General features: G+C 39.5%; 1 protein-coding gene across 1 annotated transcript in view; it reads right to left on the reverse strand.

The window, feature by feature from the left end:
- Positions 1-26,253, reverse strand: part of LOC136863104 (U3 small nucleolar ribonucleoprotein protein MPP10) — a 128,001-nt gene that overhangs the window by 66,468 nt on the left and 35,280 nt on the right. Inside the window, exons 6-7 of the mRNA XM_067139447.2 lie at positions 18,205-18,389; positions 10,731-10,880 (exon numbers count right to left, since the gene is read on the reverse strand). Of these exons, the coding sequence (XP_066995548.2) occupies positions 10,731-10,880; positions 18,205-18,389 (335 nt within the window). The remainder of the gene's footprint in view (positions 1-10,730; positions 10,881-18,204; positions 18,390-26,253) is intronic.

Consider the following 26,253-nt stretch of genomic DNA (forward strand, 5'->3'; position numbering starts at 1 on the left):
CTCTTAAAACAATAATCACCACCACCACCACCTCACTTTCCTTACGTATATGTTTATTTGCGTAAACAGAGATATCTTCTACCTTATTGCCCAACATTTCAAAATTGGGCCAAGCATTTTTAAGTGTAATAGTGTAAACCTGGAATTCTGACAGAGGTTCTCGATCTTATTAAGGCTAAAGGCAGATACATTTAAGCACTTACAGAAGGTAGCAGTTAACGAACTACTTCGATGAAATGGATATATATGGTCGTATGTTACGATTCATCTGATGATGTGATTTTAGGTCCACATAATTTCCTAAAATTCACAACAAAATAATATCGCTGTATGTGAGAAGAAAAACATGCATTAGGATTAGACGAAACAGAGCAGATATGTAGACATTTTACGAAGAAATGCTGTGAAGAAGAATCTTCTCTGGGTAGCATTATCATCATTTAAGACGAGTTAATATCTAATCTCCAATAGAACATAAGTCTAGATGTATAAAAAACTATTCTTAAATTACTGAATTTCCTGTAACCTACATATCATACAACTCGTATTTTTATTTCTTTTGAAGCTGCTATAATCTATATGAGGTGTCTAGTATCAAAACCGGCCAAGTCACAAAATCTACGAAAATGAGTTAAGGTTATTAACGTGAAGTAGAAGTATAGTACTACCAGGTGAAATAGAAATATGCTTTGAAATCGTCCATGTCTTCACATTATAGAGCACTGAAAAACCGGCCATGTCATGTTACACCATTATTCTCTGGAATCTTGTGTTGTTATATTATACAACAATGTGATAATATCAGTAGGCAAAATTGTTCCTTATATTGTACAGGGTACTCTTTGAAGTCATAATATTTCGTATTTTGTTCGTTTGCAACACTGATTTACGTATTCGCAGGCTTCTAACATAATTTGTGCAAAAGCAATCCTATTTCCTGTGTGTCATATTTTGTCATTATTGTGTAGTATAACGTGTATATTTATCCGAGTGGTGAACTGAACAATTTATTTTTCATACCTTGTCCTACATAATGGAAACATCAATAGATGAAACTCCCCAGATCAATTGCAAGAAAGAGAACAAGAGATACATCACATTGGAAATCACAACAACGAAAGCGAGAGTGGCAAGAATAATATTTCATTTTATTATACTACAGATTATCAAAGTTTCTCGCACAAAATTCTGTTCGTGTAAAAGGTGAGGTATTTTACAATAATGATCTTGGGAAGTACCAAAGTCTGTGTAAAAGAGGAAAATCGCTGGCTCAAATGACACCTCACACAGTGATCAAAGGCATTACTCTTCCTGTCTCTAAAACAAAAGACATAAAAAATCCCTTGCAGAACCACTTTGGCTCAACATGCCAAGATCATCCATCACTGCAGTTTTATAAAACTATAATATTAGCAAGTGAAACAGCTTTCACTGGTCATGAGAGTTCCAAAACCGTCTCTGAAGTCTGCATCAGTAGTCCACGTAAAGTGCCTGACATTGTATTATAGATAAGAGCAAATTGAAGGCTTAAAACAAGAATATTACTTAGTATGTGTAACCAGTACCTATCTTAATAATGATTCTATTAATATAAGTGACTATTACTGCTGATCATTTTCTTTTACTGTGTTCAAGATCTAAGTGAACTACAAACTTTTAGTGAGAGAAATACTTTTTTGTATTCTCCTCAGCTTTCTGATGTTATTCCTATATATATTATTATCCCATGTGTGCTGAAAAGCTTTTTTTAAATTGCATTAAAGAAAAGTAATTACAATGTCAATTTATTTTCATTAAATTGCCTTTTTTCACAAGGGTTTGGAGTTTAAATTGAATACAGTTTCAGAAAAAAGCCTAAAATTATACAAAATTGCAACAAAAACGACCAAGTCAAAATTTATATTAACAAAATAGATGGGTTCATTATAAGTCAATTTCTCAAAACAGCGGGACTTAAATAATTTTCCATTAAGGATATAACTATAAAAAAAAATCTTTTGTGGCTATCATTGCTTTGTCTCTACAGGTTTTTCATCTATACTGAAAAATATGCCTTCAGTGACTTGGCCGGTTTTGATACTAGACGCCTCATATATAAAGTAACTTGTCCTGACTGACTGACTGACTGATTCATCATCGCCGAGCCAAAACTACTGGAATTAAAGAAATGAAATTTTGGGGATACATTCATATTAACATGTAGGTGCTTGCTAAGAGAGGATTTTTGGATATTACTTCATTAAGGGGGTGAAAATGGGGGGTGAAATTTTAAAATGAGTGTATCTATATCTCAAAACTTTGAAAGTTTACAGATGTAAAAATTGGTATTTAGAATCTTCATTAAAAATAAAGAAACACGTATTTTTTGTTTTGGGAAAATCCCAATAGGAGGGGCGAAGAGGTGAAAAAGGGGTTTAATGCCTTAAATGAGGATACTTATATCTCAGAAACAGAAGATATTACAGACCTGAAAATTGGTATTTGGCATCTCCTTTGAAAATAAAGAATAAAGTATATTTTTGTTTTTGGAAAATCTAATTAATGGGGGTTAAACATGAGTGACAAATTGGGGTGAATTTTTAGAAAGACTATATCTACAGTATATCTCAGAAACGTAAAATGTTACAGACGTAAAAATTGGTATTTGGAATCTCCTGTAAAAGTAAAGAAACCTAGGTGATTTGTTTTTGGAAACTCCAGAGGAACTAAAAAGGGGGTGAAATTTTAAAATGAGCATTTCTACAGTGTATCTCAAAAGCTTACCATGTTACTGAAGTGAAAAATAGTAATTTTTTAACTCTATTGAAAATACAGAAAGGTGTATTTTTTGTTTTCTGAAAAACCACTTCGGTGGAGGGGAAAAAAGTGACTGAAAATGGGGTTGAATTCTTTTAATTAGGATACTGATATCTCAAAAGCTGAAGATGTTACAGACGTGAAATTTGGTATTTGGAATTTCCTTTAAAAATAAAGGAATATGTATTTTTTTGTTTTCAGTGATCCACCTAAAGGGAGGAGAGAAATTGAAAAATTAGTTGAATTATTTCTATGAGGATACTATTATCTCAAAAACGAAAGATTTTGCAGACGTGAAATTGGTATTTGGAATCTGTTTTAAAATGAAACAAACACGTATTCTCGGAAAATCAAATGAAGGGGGGGGAGGTGAAAAATTGAAAAATTAATTGAATTAATTGTATGAGGATACTTGCATCTAAAAAAACTAAAGTTGTTACAGACGTAAAAATTGATATTTGCAATTCCTTTAAAAAACAAAGAAAAAAGCGTTTTTGGGCGAAATCATTCTGGGGGACGGGGGTGAAAAGGAGTTGAATTTCTTTTACGTGGACACATATCTCAAAAAATGAAGATATTAGAGTCGTGATAATTGATATTTAGAAAATACTTTACTATTAAAGAGACAGTATTTTTAACGGGAAATTCTCGTAAGGGGGGAGTGTGAAAGGAAGTGAATAAAAATGAATTGTTTTTATGGGGATACTTATATCTCAGAACTGAAGGTAACAGACGTGAACATTGAAATTTGGAATCTCCTTTAAACATAAGGAAACACGCATTCTTTTTTGGTGGGGGGGGATCAACTGAACGGCAGTGGGGTGAAAAAGGAGTTGAGACCAATTGATTTTACTGTTCATAATGTACTTATTTTTTATCCTTCCTGGGTTTGTTTTCAAGAACCATCTTTTCCTTTGGAGTACATAAAGTTAGATTACAGTACTCAGATTCTCCTGGCATATACAGTACACTGAAAAAAATGGAAATTGCAACACCCAGAAGGAGTGGTGCTACATTGCTGCAATTAAACATGCAGGACGAGTGTTCCATTGTGATTTGACGATTACAATTTCAGGTCCCTCTGACCGCAATTTTGGACAACAATCAATACAGGATTTGCCCACCACGAGCTGCAATACATTGATGAATTCGTCAAGCCATGAGTCAATAAGGCCCTGGATCACTTCCTGAGGAATTGTGGCCCATGCTTGCTGCACTGCACTGGTCAGTTGTTCCAGAGTTGTAGGTGGCTGAGGACGGCCAGTTGTCGACCCATCATGTCCCCCACACGCTCAACAGGACTGAGGTCCGGGGATCTGGCGGGCCATTCTAAGATTGTGATGTCGTGGAGAGCCTCTCTGGAGATGGGTGCAGTGTAAACCCGGGCATTGTCCTGCTGAAACATCCCATTAGCAATGTTCGCCATCATAGGGACAACCACTGGATTGAGTACCCTATCAGCGTACTGTCGAGCAGTCATAGTGCCCTCAACAAGCACTAACTGTGATTTCACATTAAAGCCAATAGCTCCCCAGACCATAATGCTTGGTGTTGGCCCTGTGTGCCTCTCGACAATAAGATCTGGGCGGCCCCTCTCCCCGGTACGTCGGCGCACACGATTCCGGCGATCACTGCGGGCAAGATAAAAGCGCGATTTATCACTAAAGACGTCCCTATGCCATTCATCGACCCACATCGATCTTTCTCAACACCAGGCCAGCCTTACACGTCGCTGTTGTGGGGTCAATGGAACACCTTCTGCAGGGACACGGGCTCGTAAGCCAGCTGCACGCAGGCTATTACCAACTGTTGGTTGTGTAACGTGGGGTGCCACAGCTGCTCGAATTTGCGCTGCTGTTGCATAGGGTTCCATCCGGCCATTCGAATGATGTGGCGATCCTCTCTCACAGTTGTCTGTCGCGCTGGGCCTGTGCCAGGTCTACAAGTGTGGGTACCTTCATTTGACCACTGCTGCAATACACATTGTACCGTAGATGTCTGTCGGCCAACACGTGCAGCGACAGTCCTTAGCGATAATCCAGCCTCACACAGCCCAATAATCCGAGCCCTCTGAAACGGCGACAGATGCTGATAGCGTGCTCTTCTCTGTCGTTGAGGCATGTTTGACGGGGAACACTTCACTGCACAGACTGCAAGTCAACTACGCTACACCAGAGTCCATATACTGGAGTTGATACCTCCACGACCAATCACGTAGGGAGACCTGTAGCAACAATCCAATGGGTCTGAAACTTTGATCATTTACATACCTACATGGCATCGTTCCATATCTTGAAAATCAACACAAACGACCAATGCCTTCATTGTGTTGCAATTTCCATTTTCTTAAGTGTAAATAAAAATTTAAACACATTTGAAATGAACAATATGAATGATATTGACGGTGCAATTGTTCACCTCTATAATAAGGTCAATAATTTACGTAAGTATATAATTCGTGTCGCCAGAAATCTCGCGCACTTGCCTACGCGCGACGATGGTGCTGGTCACATTGTCAGCAATGACAATGGCAGAGGATGTAATTTACCGCCAAGTCGCGGTCTTGCATCTTGCTGTGGGTTTCAGGCCATTAATAATAATAATAATAATAATAATAATAATAATAATAATAATAATAATAATAATCATAATAATGTAATAATGATAATAATGTTCTGCACCGTCGTCAAAATGTGAGGACCGCGCTGGAAACGGGTCCTGGCCGGTTAATGACTACGATTGCAGCTCGGCCGCGGGTTCAGTACCGCCAAGGCACCTAAGACCACACCACGCCGGATCACCTCAAGGATTTTGATCTGTATTAAAAATGCTTATAGGAAAAGATAACAAAGATTTAGAGATCCAACTGACTGAGTGGAATACCCGGACCTAGCCCGGGAAGTATGAAATCGATTGCTGGAAAGGAAGATTGAAAAATGGGAGGAACTTTGCCGTAATCTCTCATAAAAAGAGTCAAATTATGAATTTTGGCGGATTCTCTCAGAAAACGAGTTAGATCGCGAATTTCGGCGGATTATATATAAAACGATAAGCATTCAATTATAAATTTCATTATAATACCGTAGCGAAGCACGGGTATCTTGCTAGTCTATATATATAAAATAAAGAGTTTTGTCTGTACATTGCTCAGAATTTAAAAAAGGATGGTATTTCTGGATTGGTCATGTCCACAGTAACAAGGAAATGCACTTTTTAATTTTCCGTAATTTCTGTGTGTCTGTCTGTATGTATGTGTGTACAGGTATCACTAGAAAACGGTCTACCGAGCTCGATAGCTGCAGTCGCTTAAGTGCGGCCAGTATCCAGTATTCGGGAGATAGTAGGTTCGAACCCCACTGTCGGCAGCCCTGAAAATGGTTTTCCGTGGTTTCCCTATTTTCACACCAGGCAAATGCTGGGACTGTACCTTAATTAAGGCCAAGGCCGCTTCCTTCCCACTCCTAGCCCTTCCCTGTTCCATCGTCGCCATAAGACCTATTTGTGTCGGTGCGACGTAAAGCAACGAGCAAAAAAAAAAAAAAAAGGAAACGGCTAAAGAGAATTTAATGAAAATCAGTGTGCAAAGTCGGGGAATAAGTCACTACAATCTAGGCTATAAATAATTTTATTCAAGCTGATAGAAATGGTACCTTAGGGGAAGGCCTTAAATTTAATTTTCAAATATTTATGTTATTAGTTGTCCTATCTTAAATGAAAATTGGTACGCTAAGTCGGAGAATGGGCCACTACAATCCAGGCTATAAATAATTTTATTCATGCTGAGTGAAATGGTAGTTCAGGGGAAGGCATAAAATTGAATTCTTAAATATTTATGTTGTTTGTGGTCCTGTCGATAAATACTACATAAGTAAAGTTATATGGTATTAAATTTCCAATCATTTATGTCATATATTTTTACCTTACCGGCTATGATAAGAGAGATATTCATGAATTCATGAATTTGGATCTTTGTTGCTTAAGTCCATATCAGCGCCGAGTCACAAGAAAATGGGTGAACAGAATTTAATGAAAATCGGTATGTAAAGTTGGGGAATAAAGAACTACAATCTACGCTATAAATAATTTTATAAGATGCCCTAATATCACAGAGTCGAAAGAAAACTAAATGTGAAGGCCTACAATATAGAAAGCTCATAAAATTGATCAACAATAACATGACATTGACCACCGTTTGTTGTGACATGCTTTGTGTCTTCTGTTGCCACTCATTTCCGATAGATGGGATTACTGTTGCATACCAATATTTTTTAAAAATTTGCTTTACATCGCACCGACACAGATAGGTCTTATGGCGACGATGGGATAGGAATGGGCTGGGAGTGGGAAGGAAGCGGCCATGGCCTTGATTAAGGTTTAGCCCCTGCATTTGCCTGGTGTGAAAATGGGAAAACATGGAAATCCATCTTCAGGACTGCCGACAGTGGGGTTTGAATCCACTATTTCCTGGATGCAAGCTCACAGCTGTGCGCCCCTAACTGCACGGCCAACTCGCCCGGTCGTATGGAGTACAACAGCCTGCCTGAATATTGGCGGCAAGTAGCTGGGGAGTTGGATAACTTTCTTCTTTAACATGCCATTTCTGTGGTTCATAAATTTTCCGACACTGCTGGTACGTAACACACTGGTTCATCATAGCATTCGAGCTATTCAATCCCTACTCTGTGGCACTGATTGGAATGAGCAGTGTGCTCACTTACATAAACAATGGCAGAGGAGTGTTCACGCCTGTCTGCGGCCTGGTCATTCCAGCACTTGGACTTTGGACTGTTACATCGGAATTGTAGTACTATTCGTTAAAAGTGTGAAAATGTGCTGTTTTTCATTCGATGGAGTACAGTGGAACCTCGATTATCCGTTCCCGGAAAATACGTTTTCCCGGAATATGCGTTCAAATTACGTGATCCCGCGAGCATCGTAATTAAATCACGTTGTAAAAGTCCCGCATTATCCGTTCCTCGAAGAAACGCTTTCCCGGATCAACCGTCCAGAAATTCCAGTCCCATCAATGCTAAATCCTCGATGAATCGTTTTTTAATAAACTGTATCTCACGAAAGGACGGCTATGGCATATTTATGGATCTTGGCGTTAACACCCCATCACTGCGATAATTAAAGCAAGTACTGTACCGGTACTAGAAAAGCGATCGGTGGTGAACTTGCATAAGAGACCATCTTAGCATTGCATTCGGGCGGTATTGTTTAGAGAATCTCGGAAAATCATAAAGCAGAGGGTGCCCACAACAATTGCAAGGAGACACGGCGCATTTTGACAGCTCTGCTTGAAGACGGAACGAGTTTCGTCATATGTTCGCACTTATAAAGCGTCCATATTATGTCCAGGGTTAGATGTTTATATTTTTACATTTTTTCGACCATACTGCCGAAGAGGTTTTCGGCACTTTGCTCAGGGCACTGCAGAGTAACTGGGCTTTCAGGCAGGAATCGAAACTGCTCCTTCTTAACACAAATTCAGTACCTTTTGATATTATCGTACATGATATGTTAGCGAGACCAAAACAGATGTTGCACCCTACATTAAAAAAAAAGAAAGAAAAGAAAGCAATGGGAGGTCTTGGGATTGCCTATTACTGTTTAGGTCCTGATGTAAGACTGGGAATGTTACGTTTTCGTGTTAAAATACCAAAAACTGCAGTCGTTTTATTTGCGCACGTTACATGTTAAATGGTTGGTATCATTTCAAACTCGTACTGACATGTGCAGCGAGCGCGCTTTCCAGATGACCTCAAGGTCACGAATAACCGTAATTTCTGAAGTGTTTACATTTCTTTTATCTTTCCAATTTGATTGGATTTGTGACGCGCAGAATTGAATATAATGCATTCGAGAACTTTTAAGAATCGATACTTACATTCGAAACCATGTTTTCGAGTTCAACATTACCTTTAAAAGTCGATGTAGGCCTAATTTGCGTGGTACGAGATTTCCAGAAACTGACTACAAACAATATACCGGAGACCAAATTACAATGAAAGATTAAGAAATGAACGGATTTCGCCATCATTTTGGGTGCTTTTGTATCTAATGTGCTTTATTTAATTAGATGAGAGAATTAAAAACTACTTGTGGTCGATTGTCGTTTGGCTTGGCGTTATTAGATTTTTCGAAGTTTGGCTAGCCTAATCAAAGTTGCTGAACTGAAAGAAGTTTTCACGGGAAACTGACGAAGATTCCCCTGTAAAATTGAATATAAAGTACCGGGTATCGAGATTTTGAACTCGCGTACCGGTAATTAATGCGGTTTTGTGGTCTAACATACCCGCCTCTCATCCAGAGGGCCCGGGTTCGATTGCGACCAGGTCAGGCAATTTTACCTGGATATAAGTCTGGTTCCAGGTCCACTCAGCCTACGTGAATACCTTTAATTGTGGAGCTATCTAATGGTGAGATGGCGACCCCGATCTACAGAGCCAGGAATATTTGCCGAGAGGATTCGTCGCACTGACCATGCGAACCTCGTAATCTGCAGGCCTTCGGGCTGAGCAGCGGTCGCTTGGCAGGCAAAGTCCCACTGGGGCTGTAGTTTGGTTTGGTTTAGGAGTTTTTGTAAGATTATAATTATACATATTTAATTTTTGTGATGTTTAGCCAAATTGTTGATGGTTTTCATTCATTCCCGGATTTTCCGCTTTCCCGAGTTATATGTTTTATTTTCATGGTCCCTCGAAAAACGGAGAATCGAGGTTTCACTGTATTGTATATGATAACATTGCTTTTAATCGTGACATTCCTACTGACATTTATTGTAATGACCTATGTTGACTTCAGTTAGAAAACCACAAAGACAGTCTTTCTGAGAATCCCGTAGCGAAGCACGGGTACATCAGCTAGTTAACTATAATAAGTTGGATACGAATTGTCGTTTATGTTAAGGTAAAAAGGTGTCGAATTCAGTATTTACCTCATTTATATGCTTATTGCCGGCCCCATGGTGTAGGGGTAGCGTGCCTTCCTCTTACCCGGAGGCCCCGGGTTCGATTCCCGGCCAGGTTAGGGATTTTTACCTGGACCTGAGGGCTGGTTCGAGGACTACTAAGCCTACGTGATTAGAATTGAGGAGCTACCTGACGGTGAGATAGTGGCCCCGGTCTAGAAAGCCAAGAACAACGGACGAGAGGATTCGTCACACTGACTTCACGACACATCGTAATCTGCAAGCCTTCGGACTGAGCAGCGGTCGCTTGGTAGGTCGAGGCCCTTCAAGGTCTGTAGTGCCATGGGGTTTTATATGCTTATTAGTTCGAGTACTTCATTCATAAAAATGTTATTTTCTCAATTTCGCAATGGCCGCTGTGAGTGTATGTGTATCATTACCGCTACAGATTTGAGGTTCTATGTTTCGTATTAATTTTAAATCATAAATGTTATGTACCCTAAAGATACATGACAAAGTGTAGTGTAATTAAAATACCTAACAAGATTAACTCAAAATAACACTCAGCTAACTGTACCATTTAACACATAACGCACTGAATATGGCGGTAGCACTATCCTCAGGGTGACATCACGTGCACCAGCCAATGGCAGCGCAGCTCCCCAGAATGGCCTACCTGTTAGTATTCTAGTTACACTGACTCAAATGTATGCTTACAGCTACACGACCTGTATCATGAAGCCAACTTGCTCAGTATGGGGTAATTCAATCTGTTAACAGGAAATGGCAGAAGGCACTTTTAGTCAGACAAATTTTTTTCTATCCTGTCTCTAGGTGTGTAATTCTTTTAGAAGATTATAGCCAATATTCTTTCTGCTTGCAGTGCTAGGTTTGTTAGATGAGCTCATCTTCTGTACTTAATATTAAAAGGAAAATCGTTTACATACATCTACAGTACCGGCATCAGTCTGTAAACTCCTACCAGAACTGTTATGGTGTTACCAGCTAAAAATGAACTTACAGGTTTAGGTGTATAATGGAAGTTGGAAAGAGCATCTAGCTTGGCAAAAAGTGCTGACATCATAGCACGCACTTCCTGGTGCTCTTTTGGCTCCTCTTCTGGTTTCTCCTGGTTGGAAGGATTTTGAGCTTCACGCTGCTTTATGTACTCCTGTATATCACAATAAAGAAATAAATTATTAGTGCATACAAATTACTAGAATTAGGAAGCGTTGTTTGGGAGACAGTGCAACTGAGGTTAAGTTGGTAATTATTGTTAAAAGATCAATGGATAAGACAGCTTTTGGCTGTGATCCTTATACCCCTGGAACGGAATGAGAATGGATATGATTGTTCAATGCCAATTTCACAAATATCATAATCATTTTTATCATTTATGAAAAATTTATTGTACTGCCATTCAACACATACAAGGTCTCACTTCATGCTTGTCCACCACTACTCTTAGTTTGAATACCTAACAAGATGGTCTCCTAATCAGTTACAAAGGTCAATTTTCTTTTACAATACTCCACAAGAGCAAGTAAGTTTGCAGATAGTCTCAACTTATTTGCTGACCTAAATCATAATCCACTCTCTTACTTACTGTAATAGCTTGAAATAGGTACAAGATGTATCTAGAAATCAAATACCAGTGTAAATGTTAAATATTCCAGCTTACCCATTTTCCTAAACCTTACATATACTGTAGTCATAGAATCACCAGTGATAAAATGGTAATAACAGTAACATAGTCCTTCCTAAGAAAATACATCAATACTTCTTCTTCTTCTTCTTCTTCTTCTTCTTTTATGACCACATAGGATCACTTTAGTCAGTCCGTCGTTCAGGTCTCTTTGAAGGGATTGTTCGGGCTTTGCGGTCCTCCCAGTACTTCTTCAGACGCTCCGATCTTCGTGCCCTTTCCTCAGTTGAAAATGTGCGTGTTGTTGGTTTGTTTTGTATAAGGGTAAAGCGGAGGTTTGTATTCTTGAGTTTTGTATTCAATTTTATCTTATTTGTGGTGTCTTCTGTTGTAAGGCCTATTTCCTTCAGATCCTCTCTTACTTCTCTGATCCATTTACATCCTGTTGTGGTATTTTTTGAGACGAGATTGTGTTGTACTAGTTGTTTCAGAAGTAAGAACATAGAAACGAACACCTTATCAGTAGTTTGAGGATGTGGTTGTAAGACAATGTAAAATTTCTAGTATGGCTTTCAAAGCCTTGCAACCAGGGTGCATCGGTATCAGAATGCGCAGGCAAATGGTGACAAAATGAGTCACTGAGGATCTAATTCACAAAAAAGTTAATATTTGTTCTTATCATTGGTAAATATCAAAATGAATGCGTTCTTTTTTCCATAATATTGTCATGTAATCAGCTGCCTAGGCTATGGGCCACATACTTGTGGTCTGCTATAATACATAATCATATGTTCCGGTATTGGGAAATTTACGAGTAGGTACACCCCTGCTTGCAACCCTTGTACTTCACTCAAGTGGGCCTCTCCACATCCTGAGGCTATGCAGGTTGTTCCTGTTTCGTATTTATTAGGTACTATTGCGGAAGTATCAAATGCACTGGAATGTGCAGTTTGTGAGTGATGTGATTACTGTAAACATGTGTGCAGGAGAATTTAAGTTTTATTCTGTTTCTGGCATGTTTGTAGCCTTTTTTGTTTTCAAATACAATAATACTGAACAGTTATGGACAATAATTTACATAGCAACACATTAACGTGTGAAGCATTTTTCTGTGATTACAGGTAATCATCTTATGTAATTTTCAAGAGGAATACGATGCCTAAGCAAATAGCTTGCCCGTGGAATTCATGTACAAGTGCAACCAAAGGGTTGGATGGATGTAGAACTCATCCTGGACAGGCTTGTTTTAGATAGTTTCCGAGGTCACCTCATGAACGAAGTGAAGCAACTTCTTAATGAAAATAAGATATGACAGGTACTCATTCCTGGTGGCCTAACATCTATTTTGCAGCCATTGGACATATGTATTAACAAACCATTTAAAGACCACTTACATCGATTTTACAACGAGTGGATGATAAGCGGAGATCAGCCATTGACGCCCACTGGAAATATTAGGCGTCCATCCTTGGACTTGTTATACACATGGGTAATGAAGAGTTGGGATCTTATACCACCTGAACTAGTTTCCAAGAGCTTCAAAAGACTGTAATTTCGAATGCACTAGACAGATCCAAAGATGACACAGTGTGGCAGAGAGAGACAAAGAATCTGATGCTGGTATGACCAGTGGTGAGGACAAAGCATCAGATACCAAAACCAGCGATAGCGACACAGAAGATTTGGAGTAAATTGTTTACCGATAAGGCTGTATTTCCCAGCAATGCAATAATGTTTTGCAAAGTGTAGTATTTTAACTTTAATGCTCAAATCAGCAAGTTCATTTTTATTTTCAGATTGGATAAATGTTCGCCAAACTGTTGCGAATAAATGATGAATTTTGATTTGGACTATTTTAATTATTTTGATGTATATATACGAGTAATATGTGCACCTTAAACTTCTATCAAATACAATTTAGTTATAAATTAACTTTCTCAGTAATACAAATACCGATATTAAACTTTTCTTTTTGCATAATGGTCGCACCCTACTATTTTTTTGAGAACTTTGGTATAAAAAATGTGATGATTATGTGGTGGTATCTTTTTATCTCTTTCTTTTTCCTTTGTTTATTTGGCTTTCTTATCATCCCACATTTCCTCCATCAAGACTGAAAATTGGTCAATGTGCTTCCACAATGAGTGTTGAAGCCCGCCCTGCTGATGATGCTGGGGGGAGGGGTCAGAAATGAGCTCACTGAGGGATGAGAAGTAACAGATGTAAAAGAATGGGGTTGATGAAGAGGGAGCCTATGTATTTTGAAGAGAGCACTGTATGAAGATGTGGAGATTGTCCTTGTCCTTTTGTTTTCATGTTTGTCCTTGTCTCCTTTTTTATTGTTCCCTCTTTCGATACTGAGCTGTCATTGTGTTTACCCTAATGCAGTAAAACCTTGATGCATCGTTTTTCAAGGGGGAGAGGGAAAATGACGATGGATGCGGTAAAACGATAAATGCGGGTGACATAAAAAAATAGGGGGAATGCAAAATAATATAGTACAGGTATTGTATTTGGGCATTTTTTGTCATGTAATTATAAGTAATAATAATGTCGTGTGGCCTCCGAAGCCGGGTGCAGGTCTTTCGAGTTGTCATGTGATAGGTGATCTACAATATAATTATTAAATGAATGTAGTAATGGTCCACCTTTCAATACTATAATATGCAATATTCTAAATTACATTAATTAGGGACTAGTTTCGGCCGGGGCTGGCCATCTTCAGCCTTAATGTAAAACATCTAATATCTAAACAAATGTACGTGCACACAATTGACATAAAACAAATTAAACAAATATATACAAATTGACATTAAAAACTGGGATGAAATTATGAGACAAGATGCTTCCAAGATATGAAAAGTGATCCACCTGTTCCTGTGTTGTGTCTAAGATGGAGATACTGAACTCAGGAAGAGTTAATCCTGGGGCAGGTTGTGCAAGTATCTTAGTTTTTTTTTCCGCATTAATGGCAAGACCAAAGCGATCACATGCAGTTTTAAAGCAGATGACTGACTGTTGTACAGTAGTTCTGTAGGAGATGCAGTGTCATCGGCATACTGCAGTTCTGTCACCCGGGTAACCAGACTACGTCCTTGTGAGCGAAGTCTTGCCAGATTGAAAAGGCCTCCATCAAAACGAAATTTAATCTCCTGCCTAAGTGTTTGCAGATGATTCATGCAGCATGGTAGCCATGTACAGTGCAAAGAGTGTAGGAGCAAGCACACAGCCTTACTTCAACCCATGAGTGATTGGAAATGAATCTGATACTGTGTTACCATGAAGAACCTGTTCAGACATGCCATCATAAAGAGCTTGAACCAATTCCACATAACGATACAGACATCTAAAATGTCTTAATACTTTCCACATAGCAGATTTTGGTACTGAATCAAAGGCTTTTTCCAGATCATAGAAAACTAAATACAGAGGCTGCTGCTGTTGTTCTCTGCATTTTTCCTGGAGTTGTCTAGCACAGAAGGTCATATCTGTTGTGCCTCTGGAGGTTCGGAAACCACATTGAGACTCAGGAAAAATCCTCTCTGAGATAACTCGGAGCCGGTTTGCGAGAATTTTACCTGCAATTGACAAAAGCGATATACCACAGTAGTTCCCACATACACTACGATCGCCTTTCTTGAAGATAGTGATGATGGTAGCATTCTTCAAGTCGTCAGGTACTTCTCAAGTTTCCCAAATCAAGAGGATGAGAGTAAAAAGTCTAGTCTTCAAGGATATACCTCCATTTTGTATCAGTTCCAAAGGTATGTTATCAGAACCAGAAGCCTTTCTTGGTTTTAGTTGATTGAGTGCTTTGGTGAAGTTTCTGTACGTAGGTGGAACCGTCATCCATGGTTGTTGGGGCTGCTGAGGGACATTATGAAGAAAGTCCTCAGCAACATTGGAGACATGATTTAGAAGCACAGAGAAATGTTCCTTCCAACACTCTAAAATTTCTCCATTATCAGTTAAAATGATGGAGTTGTCAGCAGTCTTCAATAACCCTGATGAAGATTGAATTGGACCATATATCTCCTTCATGCCAGCAGAGAAGATTTGCAGGTCATAGGCATCAGATAGACTTTGCAGTTCTTCAGCTTTTTGCTGCCACCAGTTATTCTTCATTTCCCCAATTTGTGCCTGACATTTTCCTCTAAGTTCCAAGAAATGTGATTTCTTCACATTGGAAGATGGATCTTGAAGATAGGATAGGTGGGCTCCCCATTTGGCACTGATCAGACATTTGATTTCTTCATTATTTTCATCAAACCAGTCCTGTCTCTTTTTACTCACAAAACCAATTTTTTTCCTCAGCTGACTCAATGATGACCTTCTGAAGCGTGGCCCATTCCTGATTTGTACTATCACTGCTGGCTGGATGACTAGCCAGTTTGTTTGAGATTGCATTTCTGTAATCTGTAGCAATTGATTCAAATTGAAGTTTAAAGTATCAAATTTCTTTCTGGGCAGGTTGCGGATGGATCTTTCTGGTTTGCGACAGATGAGATTCTCAACTGGCAAAAAAGGAGCTTATGATCTGTCTAGCAGTCATCAACATTTCTTGCGGTCCTTTTAACAAGGACATCTCTTTTATCACATTGCCTGGTGATGGTATAATCAAGAACGTGCCAGTGCTTTGAGCGAGGATGCATCCAAGTGGTCTTGTAGTGATTAGGCAGGCGGAACTGAGTAATATTAATGAAGAGTTCATCCTCAGCACATAGACCACTGGCATTGCCCCATAATTGGTGATCTTTACCAACTCTGGCGTTGAAATCGCCAAGCAGTAAGAGTTTGTCTCTTGGTGGTACTTCGGTGATGGTAGTGCTCAGCAGGTTGTAGAATTGGTCTTTAGCTTCTACATCAGCATCCAAGGTGGGAGCATATGAGGAGATGAGTGTCATAGATTTCGCTCCAGAGAGTGGGATTCGGAGAGTCATAATTCTTGCATTGACAGCGGTTGGAGTTAGCTGATAATCATTCACCAATGTAGTCTTCACAGTGAATCCCACACCATGAATGTGGTGTTCTAGCTCATCTTTTCCCTTCCAGAAAATTGTGTAGCCTGAGCTGAACTCTGTAAGTTTACCTTTGCTGGACAGTCTGGTTCCACTTAAGGCAGCAATATCAATGTTCATTCGTCCAAGCTCATGGGTGACAAGCACTGTTCTTCTCTCAGGTCTGTTATTGTCTTTCAAATCAAGTAGGGTTTGAACATTCCAGGTTTAAAATCAAAGTTTTGGTAATCTTAGATTTTCGACCGCATAAGGGGTGACCCGCTGGGTGCGGCCTCCCAGCCGGCTGAGAGTGTGACTACCGATGTTTAGCCCAAGTTTTCTAGGGCCTTCTCCATTCAGGGTGGGCAGCTGTGATCCTAAATAGGCCTGCCCAGGACTGAATTCTTGAGTAGTCACAGAGTCTCAAAAAGCCGTTCATCACACATCTGCTGCCAATGTGCAGGTCCGAACCAAATTCTTCCAGTTTCACCCGAAAACCTGCCTCCATCATCCTTATCCCATCGCCATTGGACTTGAGTTGAAGGAAGTGACAGCAGGAAAAAGTGCAACAAGCAGGATTTTGTTTAATGTGGATCGCAGCTTGCAAGGAAGTGACTCACACACTATGGTCTCGGAACATATCCTGTGGCACAAATGAGATGCGACATGCAGGTTCTAGTACCACGACTGCAACAGACTGCTGCAGACTCAAAATACCACTGAGTTGCACTTTCACAGTCTAGTCTGGCATGACCTCATCCTCCTCCACGACCGATGAGAACCACAAAAAGGAGGTTCCTCTGTCCATTTTGCCGTTGGGACAAAGACACAGATGATGGGTTCTAGTGTCATTTCCTACCCTGAGGGGACCATCACCCCACCTAAAGGTGCTCATTTGCCCAAAGCCGTTGGCCCCTATGGGGGATCAAGTTATTTACAGCAGCTCGACACTCGGCGTTTGCTGCTTTTACAGCTTGTTGTCAAACCAGCTAACCCTCTTCCTTTCCCATACTGGACTTGGGAGCAGACAATGCCACTATTATATAGTATAGTACTGAGCTGTCTCTTTAAATTCAAAAAACTTTTGATTATATTTTTCTTACGTACGATCGATCCATGTGGGAAAATTGTGGCTGAGGACAAATATTTTTTTGACGATCAGTGCGATAAAACGATAGTTCAAGGAACGGTAGATGTGGGGAAATTTAACACTGGTTTATATGGAACGTTTTTGGGACCGAATAAATTGAACGATGAATACGGGAAAACGACAGTTCCAGGAACGATGGATTGAGGTTCTACTGTATGTGGACCTATCTATATTCCTACTTTTCTGTCTGTTAATTCTTCAGTCCAAAGGATGGTTAAATCCGCAAGTAGCACCACTGAAGTTTATGTGGTTATAGAAAAACCACAAAAAACCATGGCAGTGCCATAATGAGGTGTAAAAGGCATGATGAGGAGTGAGGTAGCTTTGCAACTGCTTTCCTCACTGGGCAAGCAAGTGCTATTGCAGTAAGACTGACCATACAGGTATCACCTTTCATAACATTCAGATGCACTTATTGTGCTCCAAATGTCAATACTTAGCACCACCCATACCTCAGCAGTCACCAAACTGTCACAGCCATAAATGAGACTGAGACTTCAGTGGAAGCTACTTTTTGCTTTAGCCTGTGTCAGTAGACAGATGCAAAAACACACTGTATCCACTAAAAACAGCCACATGCAGAACCTTTGTATATATAAATGATTTGATTTGTCACATGTCTGTTTCTTTCTATTACAAAACATATCAGTGCTGTTATATGGTATTACTAAAAGAAACAAGATCTAGAGTCACTTCATCATACCTGTTCATAAACTTCAGCAAGACTCAACTTGCTCTTTTCCTGATCCATCACCAACTGCTTCTTATATTCATCGGGAGCTTTCACAGGCTTTACTTTACGCTCCACATCATCCCATACCTTGTCCTTGATCCGTTGTCGGATTATATCCTCTAGTTTCAAGGTTGTCTGTTCCGTGATCACAGGAGCTGGAGGAAGACACACAGATACAGGCATATTTCAAGAAAGTAGGTAATGTTTGTTCTCAAATGTCAATGAATTTCTAATTAAAGCTTCAGGATAATTATCAAAGATGTTGACTATTTTCAGAATGATTATCATCAGTAAATTAAAAGCACAAATATATGATATTTGAAAAGTAATCAGCTCACTATAAATAGAAACTTACTTCGGTTTTTAATTAAATCAATAATATAATGACAAAAGAAAATTTATTTGGAGATTTCAAAACAAAACAGAAAACATCATTTTCTCCTGTTAAGATGCAGTCAGATTGGGGTAGACATAGTTCATCTCTATTTTAACACTCTCGCTGTCAAGCCCATCGATTTTATGGGTTGCTGTTTTTCTGAAAATTACCAAGCATGTAGTTTCTACGAAGTCACTCATTTAAACAAATGCTATTTTGCTAAGTGGTGTTTCTACTGTCTGGACATCAGGGATTTATGCCTCGTACTGTCAGCAACAACACTGAGCAAGTGATGACACTCCAGCTGACATATTTTCAAGGATACACCTTCCTCATGACAGTGTTATTGCGCCACTTCTCCGCGCGCACGTGAGAGGAAATGGAGGCCTGCCAAAATATATTGCAGCATAATATTGAGGATTGTTTAGCTATTACAGATGAAGATGTGGATGATTTTGAAGAAGAGGAATTGGATGCTAGTATATTTGAAAGTTTGTACCTGAAAAATTCAATACTATAAGCATGGTATAAAAAAATACTGAGCATTTACAAAATGGTACAATTTACTCCACCGTTTCAAAGTTCTGTGTTAAACAGGCTATAGTGAATGTGCTGATCACTGTAATCAACTCCAGACTTACGCACATTGTGATGTAAATTAGTTAGTGGTTTGAGCACTTTCTTCCTGGTCCTTGTCACGCATTACCCAAAATATGCCTGATGCTTCTTGTTATGTCCAATGCAATTTGGCTGTACAATTCAGTGCAAAGGAAGAAGATAAGATATTTGTATACTTACTGACTGAACCTAAAGATGGACGTTTTATGTTTATACCAAACACTAACGTGTTATTCAAAAAATATTAGACAAGAGGATTTCCAACCTCACATCAGTTGTTTATGTGTTTTGCCAGTTATGTCAACTAAGACCACACCAAGATGGACTCTTTTAGAATATTAAGTAAAATGGAATTTATCAGTGACATTGTAATAACAGCATACTATTAGCAATATGGTTTTGTAATTTATGTGAGGATGACTCCATAGAGTTGAAACATGTATGGGTAAAAAACTCCATCTTATTAGATGGCATCTTGGTATTAAATAGGAGGATTACAATAAATGATCTCGTTATACGAGAGATGATGTGCCTCTATCTCGTGCTTAACAGGCAGAAATGCAGGCTCGTATCCCCCAGAGCTGAACGTATCTACAATATGTTATGCAATGTGATCGACAATGACTGAAAGAATTGTAAGTACATCTCCATTACTGGAGATTCTGGGGACTGAGGGCAAGTCCTGGACTCCAATACTATGGCAGAATTTTGTCCACAATAGTACTGACGGAGTATGTGCCATCATAGAAGAGACTTTTATAACAATAATAATTATGGGTTTTACGTCCCACTAACTACTTTTGCAGTTCTTTGGAGACGCCGTAGTGCTGGAATTTAGTCCCGCAAGAGTTCTTTTATGTGCCAGTAAATCTACACACAGGAGACTGATATATCTGAGCACCTTTAAATATAACTGGACTGACCCAGGATTGAACCCCTGCCAGGTTGGGTTCAAAAGGTCAGCGTCTCAACTGTCTGAGCCACTCAGCCCTGCACAAACATATACTTTTCCCAAGTAGCTTTCTTACTCTCTTGAATAAATAAATCGGCTTTAGCGCAAAGGCACTTAAATGCAATATGACTGCCCATTATAGAATTCCAATGATAATGCTTAAAAGACTGGCGGTGATCACATATGGCTGCTGCAATTTCATCGGTTCACCGCGGAACCCGTTTCTGGCGAAGGATACTGGAAGAGGAAGGTATTCTTTCCTCTGCAGCAGCCATAATTCCAGTGGTAATGGTAGTCAATAGACTCCAGCATCTCATCGGATATCATCGCGTTTTGAGAACACTGGCCAATCTGCCTGTGAAAGCAACCAGCATTTCTGAACTTCGGACTGTCTTTGATTCATTGCGTGAGAAATGGACTTTATCACAGAGGTTATAATGAACTATGCACAACGTTCTCTGGCATAATCGGTATACAGTATTCACGACCATTTTGTCGAAGGAGATGGAGAATTCCCTCCCTCCAGGCCTCTGGATAAGAGAGCTTATTCAGATTTTGATCTCCTGGATCTTTTTCTCCTTCCCACATATAGGACATTCCTTAGAAATGGGAGCATGCACACCTGGGCAGTTGATGCCCATAGGCAGTTGTGTTAGAATTTTTTAGCTACTTGCTTTACGTCACACCGACACAGATAGGTCTTATGGCGACGATGGGACAGGAAAGGTCTAGGAGTGGGAAGGAAGTGTCCGTGGCCTTAATTAAGGTACAGCCCTAGCATTTACCTGGTGTGAAAATGGGAAACCACGGAAAACCATCTTCAGGGCTGCCGACAGTGGGGTTCGAACCTACTGTCTCCCGAATACTGGATACTGGCCGCACTTAAGCAGCTGGCAGTTGTGTACATTAGACACCAGCACGCTCACATTTTCCACACATTTTACAGGTCATTGAACCTTGACAACATCATGAGATGTGGCCAAATCTTTGGCAGTTGTAACACCTTATAGGAGTTGGTATGTATGGCCGACCATTTAAATGGTACACTGCAAATATGATGTCTTCAGGCACTTGCTGGGCGTCAAAGGTCAGGACGAAAGCACCTGTATGGAACAACTTATCATCGACACACTTCTTTAAACTCTTCACATAGTCAACACCCCGACATGCAAGGTTCCTGATCATATCATCATCAGAAGCCTTTACCAAATCCCTGTGGACACCGGGCGAGTTGGCCGTGCGTGTAGAGGCGCGCGGCTGTGAGCTTGCATCCGGGAGATAGTAGGTTCGAATCCCACTATCGGCAGCCCTGAAAATGGTTTTCCGTGGTTTCCCATTTTCACACCAGGCAAATGCTGGGGCTGTACCTTAATTAAGGCCACAGCCGCTTCCTTCCAACTCCTAGGCCTTTCCTATCCCATCGTCGCCATAAGACCTATCTGTGTCGGTGCGACGTAAAGCCCATAGCAAAAAAAAAAAAAAAAATCCCTGTGGAATGTAACTCCTTTGCAGGAGTTCAGGGAATTGTGCTTCTGAATTTTGTGAGGCACAGTACCGAACTTCATAGCCTAAATGTCTACTTTGCTCAGCCAAGAACGCTTTCCCAGAATTTGCAGGTAGTACATGTCAATCTGACTGGCCATTAATTATCGGCTTTATGTTTATCAGTGGTGCTTTCTGGTATAGGGCAATGGAGCAATGAACCTCCAGTTTATATCAAATTGTACTCAACTACTTAATATTCATAACTCCCTTGTCAATCTCGAAGCTCTTGCTTAGCCCATCTATCCGTAATATACTTGTACTGGCTTTCAATTCATGTAACCGCGCACGTTCCGTGACTGGATACTTGTCTGGAATGAACCCCCTTGGAAGGCGATCTCTCCGTCTGTACCTGGGCGAAGGGAGTGGTGAGGTGCGGGGGGAATCGGCCGGCACATAGACAAGACCAGGATATCTTAGAAACGGATATCTGTGGTTTACACATGCACAATATGCCACTCTCTCAAGTCGTGTTGTCGGGGGTGTAGGGGTAAGTATGTGCCTGCCATCTGTTGCCCTTTCAGGAATTCAACTACGTAGCAGAAAATAGTGCATATAATTAGCGGTAGTGTTGAAAAGCATTATTACTACCAGCAGTCACATTAAATTGCCAAATTCCAACTGATGTCTTTTCCCAAATACATCAATACTTACTAAACATCTATTCATTTGCCTTCTTTGGAATAATTACTTTTTGGAGAGAAAATTAACTTAAAAATCACCGAGGCAACGAGTAGCAAGAATGTAATACCAATGAAAACGCTAATTGCCTAGCCATAGGAGCCCTTAAAATTAAGTTACCTACATTGTGAACAGTGCGAACATACATCCCTAAAGTTTACTCGTGTTCTTCAAGTGTGATGCTCGTGTTTACACAAGTTTGCTATAGTTATCATAATTCGTAATATTACTGTACGCTGTGCAAGCATGTGAGTGTTCCTCTGCACTGTTGTGCCGTTCAAAAACTTAATTTTTAGGACATAAAGAAGTTCTATATTTTGTCCGTGTGTGTATTTTTGTGCACTGTAGTTGCGTCCATAATCTTTGTTCCCAGGAAAGGTAAGGAGCTACATAATGAGTTTGAACAGTGGATCTTAAGGATGCCGGATGCCCAATGACTGATCTTAATATAATGAGGCATCTTAAAAGTAAAAGTACTGAAAACGAAAGTGATGAAAGTGATGAGTGATGAAAGCGAAGGGACTTGGACCAAAGTCGTAGTGGTAGATTTAGGACATTTGTCCCAAAAAAATAAAGAAACACAAACGTTCTAAATCTTATATGCTTGCCCAGTTACAATTCGATCCCCTGGGAAGACACGATAACCGTCAGTAATTTGACTGTGCTTACAGGCAGCCTGTGGAAAGAGACAACGATCAAGTATGGAAAAATCGTTATATGCTGTGTAAAGTTCTGTGATGCGTTTGAGATGGCATTGTGCGGGCATGACGAAACAAGTGAATCATCGAATCCTGGCATATTTCAAGGCCTTGTTAATTTTAGTTCTGAAACTGACGTTGCATTAAGAGACCATCTGTCCAAAGCTACTGTTTTCAAAGGCACCTCGAAAGACATTCAGAATGATTTGCTTTCGTGCATGTATGAAATCTGTCATGAAAAAAGATAAAAATGAATTAAGATAGTTAATTCATTATCTCTTCTTATGTATTGAACAGGTGGAATCAATAAACTTTAATATTTATTTGACTTCATTGTACATTTCAATACGGACCTAAACATGAGATTTATAACTTGTAATTGCAGATGAGACCGCCGATATATCAACTACAGCACAATTTGTTATCGTTCTTCCCAACGGTAAGCCAGTTGAAAGATTTTGGCGTTTCCTCTCACCCTCTAGTCATGATGCTAAGACAATAGTAGAGTGTTTAAAATTTTCTTTGCGCGAAGTTGTGGCTAATCCAGATAAGATGATTTCACAAGGTTACGATGGAGCAAATGTAATGAGTGGTCGCCATTCAGGGTGCAAGTTCTCATCAGGGAAGATTTTAGGCATGCACATTATGTTCACCGTTAGAACCTTTCTTTGAACTTTGTTATGGCACAGGTGACAGGGGAGAGGAGATATTGAGGGGATGATTTTTCCTTCTGTTGAACCCCCAGTGACGAAAGTCACGCGCCGCCACTGATGTTTATCATCCTTTCCTTTGTACACTGGAGCTACTATAGCAACTCGTAGTAGTAGCAGTGGTGGTAGTAGTGGTAGTGGGGGGGTTTATGCACATGTTTGTTAACATGACCCGAGAACACACTGGCAAATGTGGTGAGGTCTGAGCTATGCGGGGACCATGGTAATAGGACAGAAAAATCTTATGATCCACACCCAATCCAGAGGTTCAGAAACAGTTTATTCATTGCAAGAAATCAGCTTCATTTTCCATATCAAATCCTATTTACAAAGACTTAATAACAATAAAAAGTCTTGCACCTTTTTGATACTTATATTTTCATTTTAGCAAATTAAAAAAAATCCTAAAAAAAATTCTAATCATTTGAACAGATGTTGTAAAAAATGGTTCCAGCATCCTTTTCACTAAAATATTCCGCTTGTCTTCTAATAAAATGTTTTTGAAGTCACTATTCTGAATATTGCTAGGTATTCACTTCATTTACTCCCTCCAAGGTGGCTGCTATTTGTTTTAAATTTACAAAATGTCTCTTGAATTTGGTTAGTTCAGGAACCTTGAAGCTGATTGCTGTTTTGCTATCAAGACGGAAGGCTGCTTCAGCCGTAGCTCCTCCAAGGTCACAGTAGGAGTGGATTTTGACAACAACAAGATTATGGGGAAGCTCCTTTATTAATAGCAAAACAGCAATACGCTTTAAGGTTCCTGAACTAATCGAATCCCAGAGACATTTTGTACATTTAAAACAAATAGCAGCCACCTTGGAGGGAGTAAATGAAGTGTATACCTAGCAATATTCAGAACAGTGACAAAGGAAAGTTATATTTTTTCAAAAACTTTTTATTAGAAGACAAGCGGAATATTTTAGTGATAAAAGTACTGGAAACATTTTTTACAACATCTGTTCAAATGAATAGAAATAATTTTTTTTTAAATAGTCTAACTATAAGTAGATCCATTTCCCTCTCATTTCACTAACCCATTCAATCATCCACATTGTCTTTAATTTATTTTAAATTTACGTAGTATTTAAGAAAAACAAGGACCTGTTTAGAATGTTCTTAAAAAGAAAAATACTTAGTGAATCACCTAAGCAATGTAAAACAGCTGAATATGTTCTAAAAAGGAACGAAACATGTTCTGTGTATGATTAATTGATTTGCTAAAATACAAATATAAGTATCAAAAAGGTGGAAGAATTTTTATTGTTATTAAGTCTTTGTAAACAGTTTATTCCGCCATCTGGGGACACTCAGTACAGAATGTGGTGAAGCACCATCCTGTTGGAATGTAATGATGTCAGATATTCTTCTGGCTGTTAATTCTGGAAGCAACCGCTTGTTAATTCTTTGAAGGCGTGTGTGCTGATTCACATGGTCACCATAAAAAATACATATCAAGCTGTTGGTCCTGCCCAAACTATAACATGTCTTTTGCCCACAAAAAGCATTACGACTGTGAGAGCTGCGATAACATTCTTTTGATCGTCTGCATGCAGGTAGTGTATGAGTGTCATTTGACATGCAAGCACGCATTGCTCCATATCACTCAAATCATTCACTGAGGATGGGCGAAAACATGAAAGATATACATCCTTCCGCATGTGATGTTGCATAGTCGATTGCAGGACACCTAACTCTGCATAATGTTGACAAGTTCACTTTACTGGCAATCATTCAATTGATTCTGCCACAGCAACGCAAGTCTTGGTGCGAATGCTTAGTCTCCTGTTATGTAGAATGTCACAAACTCTTCCGCTAGGCTGAGTGGCTCAGACGGTTGAATGTGACATGACGTGGCGAAAGTAGGTCAGTGGATTACAGCTTGGACCCACGCCAATGACAGAGCAATGGTTATCAAAATACCTCGCAGTTAATGCTGGAGTGGAGACAAAGCAGGACATTATTATGATAAGTTCTAGAATTTAAGTTCCTAAACATTAAACAGAGATAAACACAAATATTATTTCTAAGTATTTGAGTGTGACCTTATAGAATCTGATGATGGTCTTTCAAGAATGAAACATGTCATTCTTTGTTTAATAGTGTGTAATTTTTTTATTCTTTGTTTAGTAAGGTTTTTTACGAGTATGTTGTAGTATAATATTTATATTTAACCTGTGGGTCAACAGACTAAAGAGCTTTTAAGTTAAATTTAAATGAGTTGACATTGGAAAGTGTGGCTTTCTTCTTAACAAATCAGATGGTTGAGGCGCTGGCCTTCTGACCCCAACTTTGACACGTTCGATCCTGGCTCAGTCCGGTGGTATTTGAAGGTGCTCAAATATGTCAGCCCTGTGTCGGTAGATTTACTGGCACGTAAAAGAAGAACTATGGGACTAAATTCTGGCACCTCGGCATCTCCGATAACCATAAAAGTATTTA

This window comes from Anabrus simplex, chromosome 1 (assembly GCF_040414725.1).
Source record: "Anabrus simplex isolate iqAnaSimp1 chromosome 1, ASM4041472v1, whole genome shotgun sequence".
Lineage (NCBI taxonomy): Eukaryota > Metazoa > Arthropoda > Insecta > Orthoptera > Tettigoniidae > Anabrus > Anabrus simplex.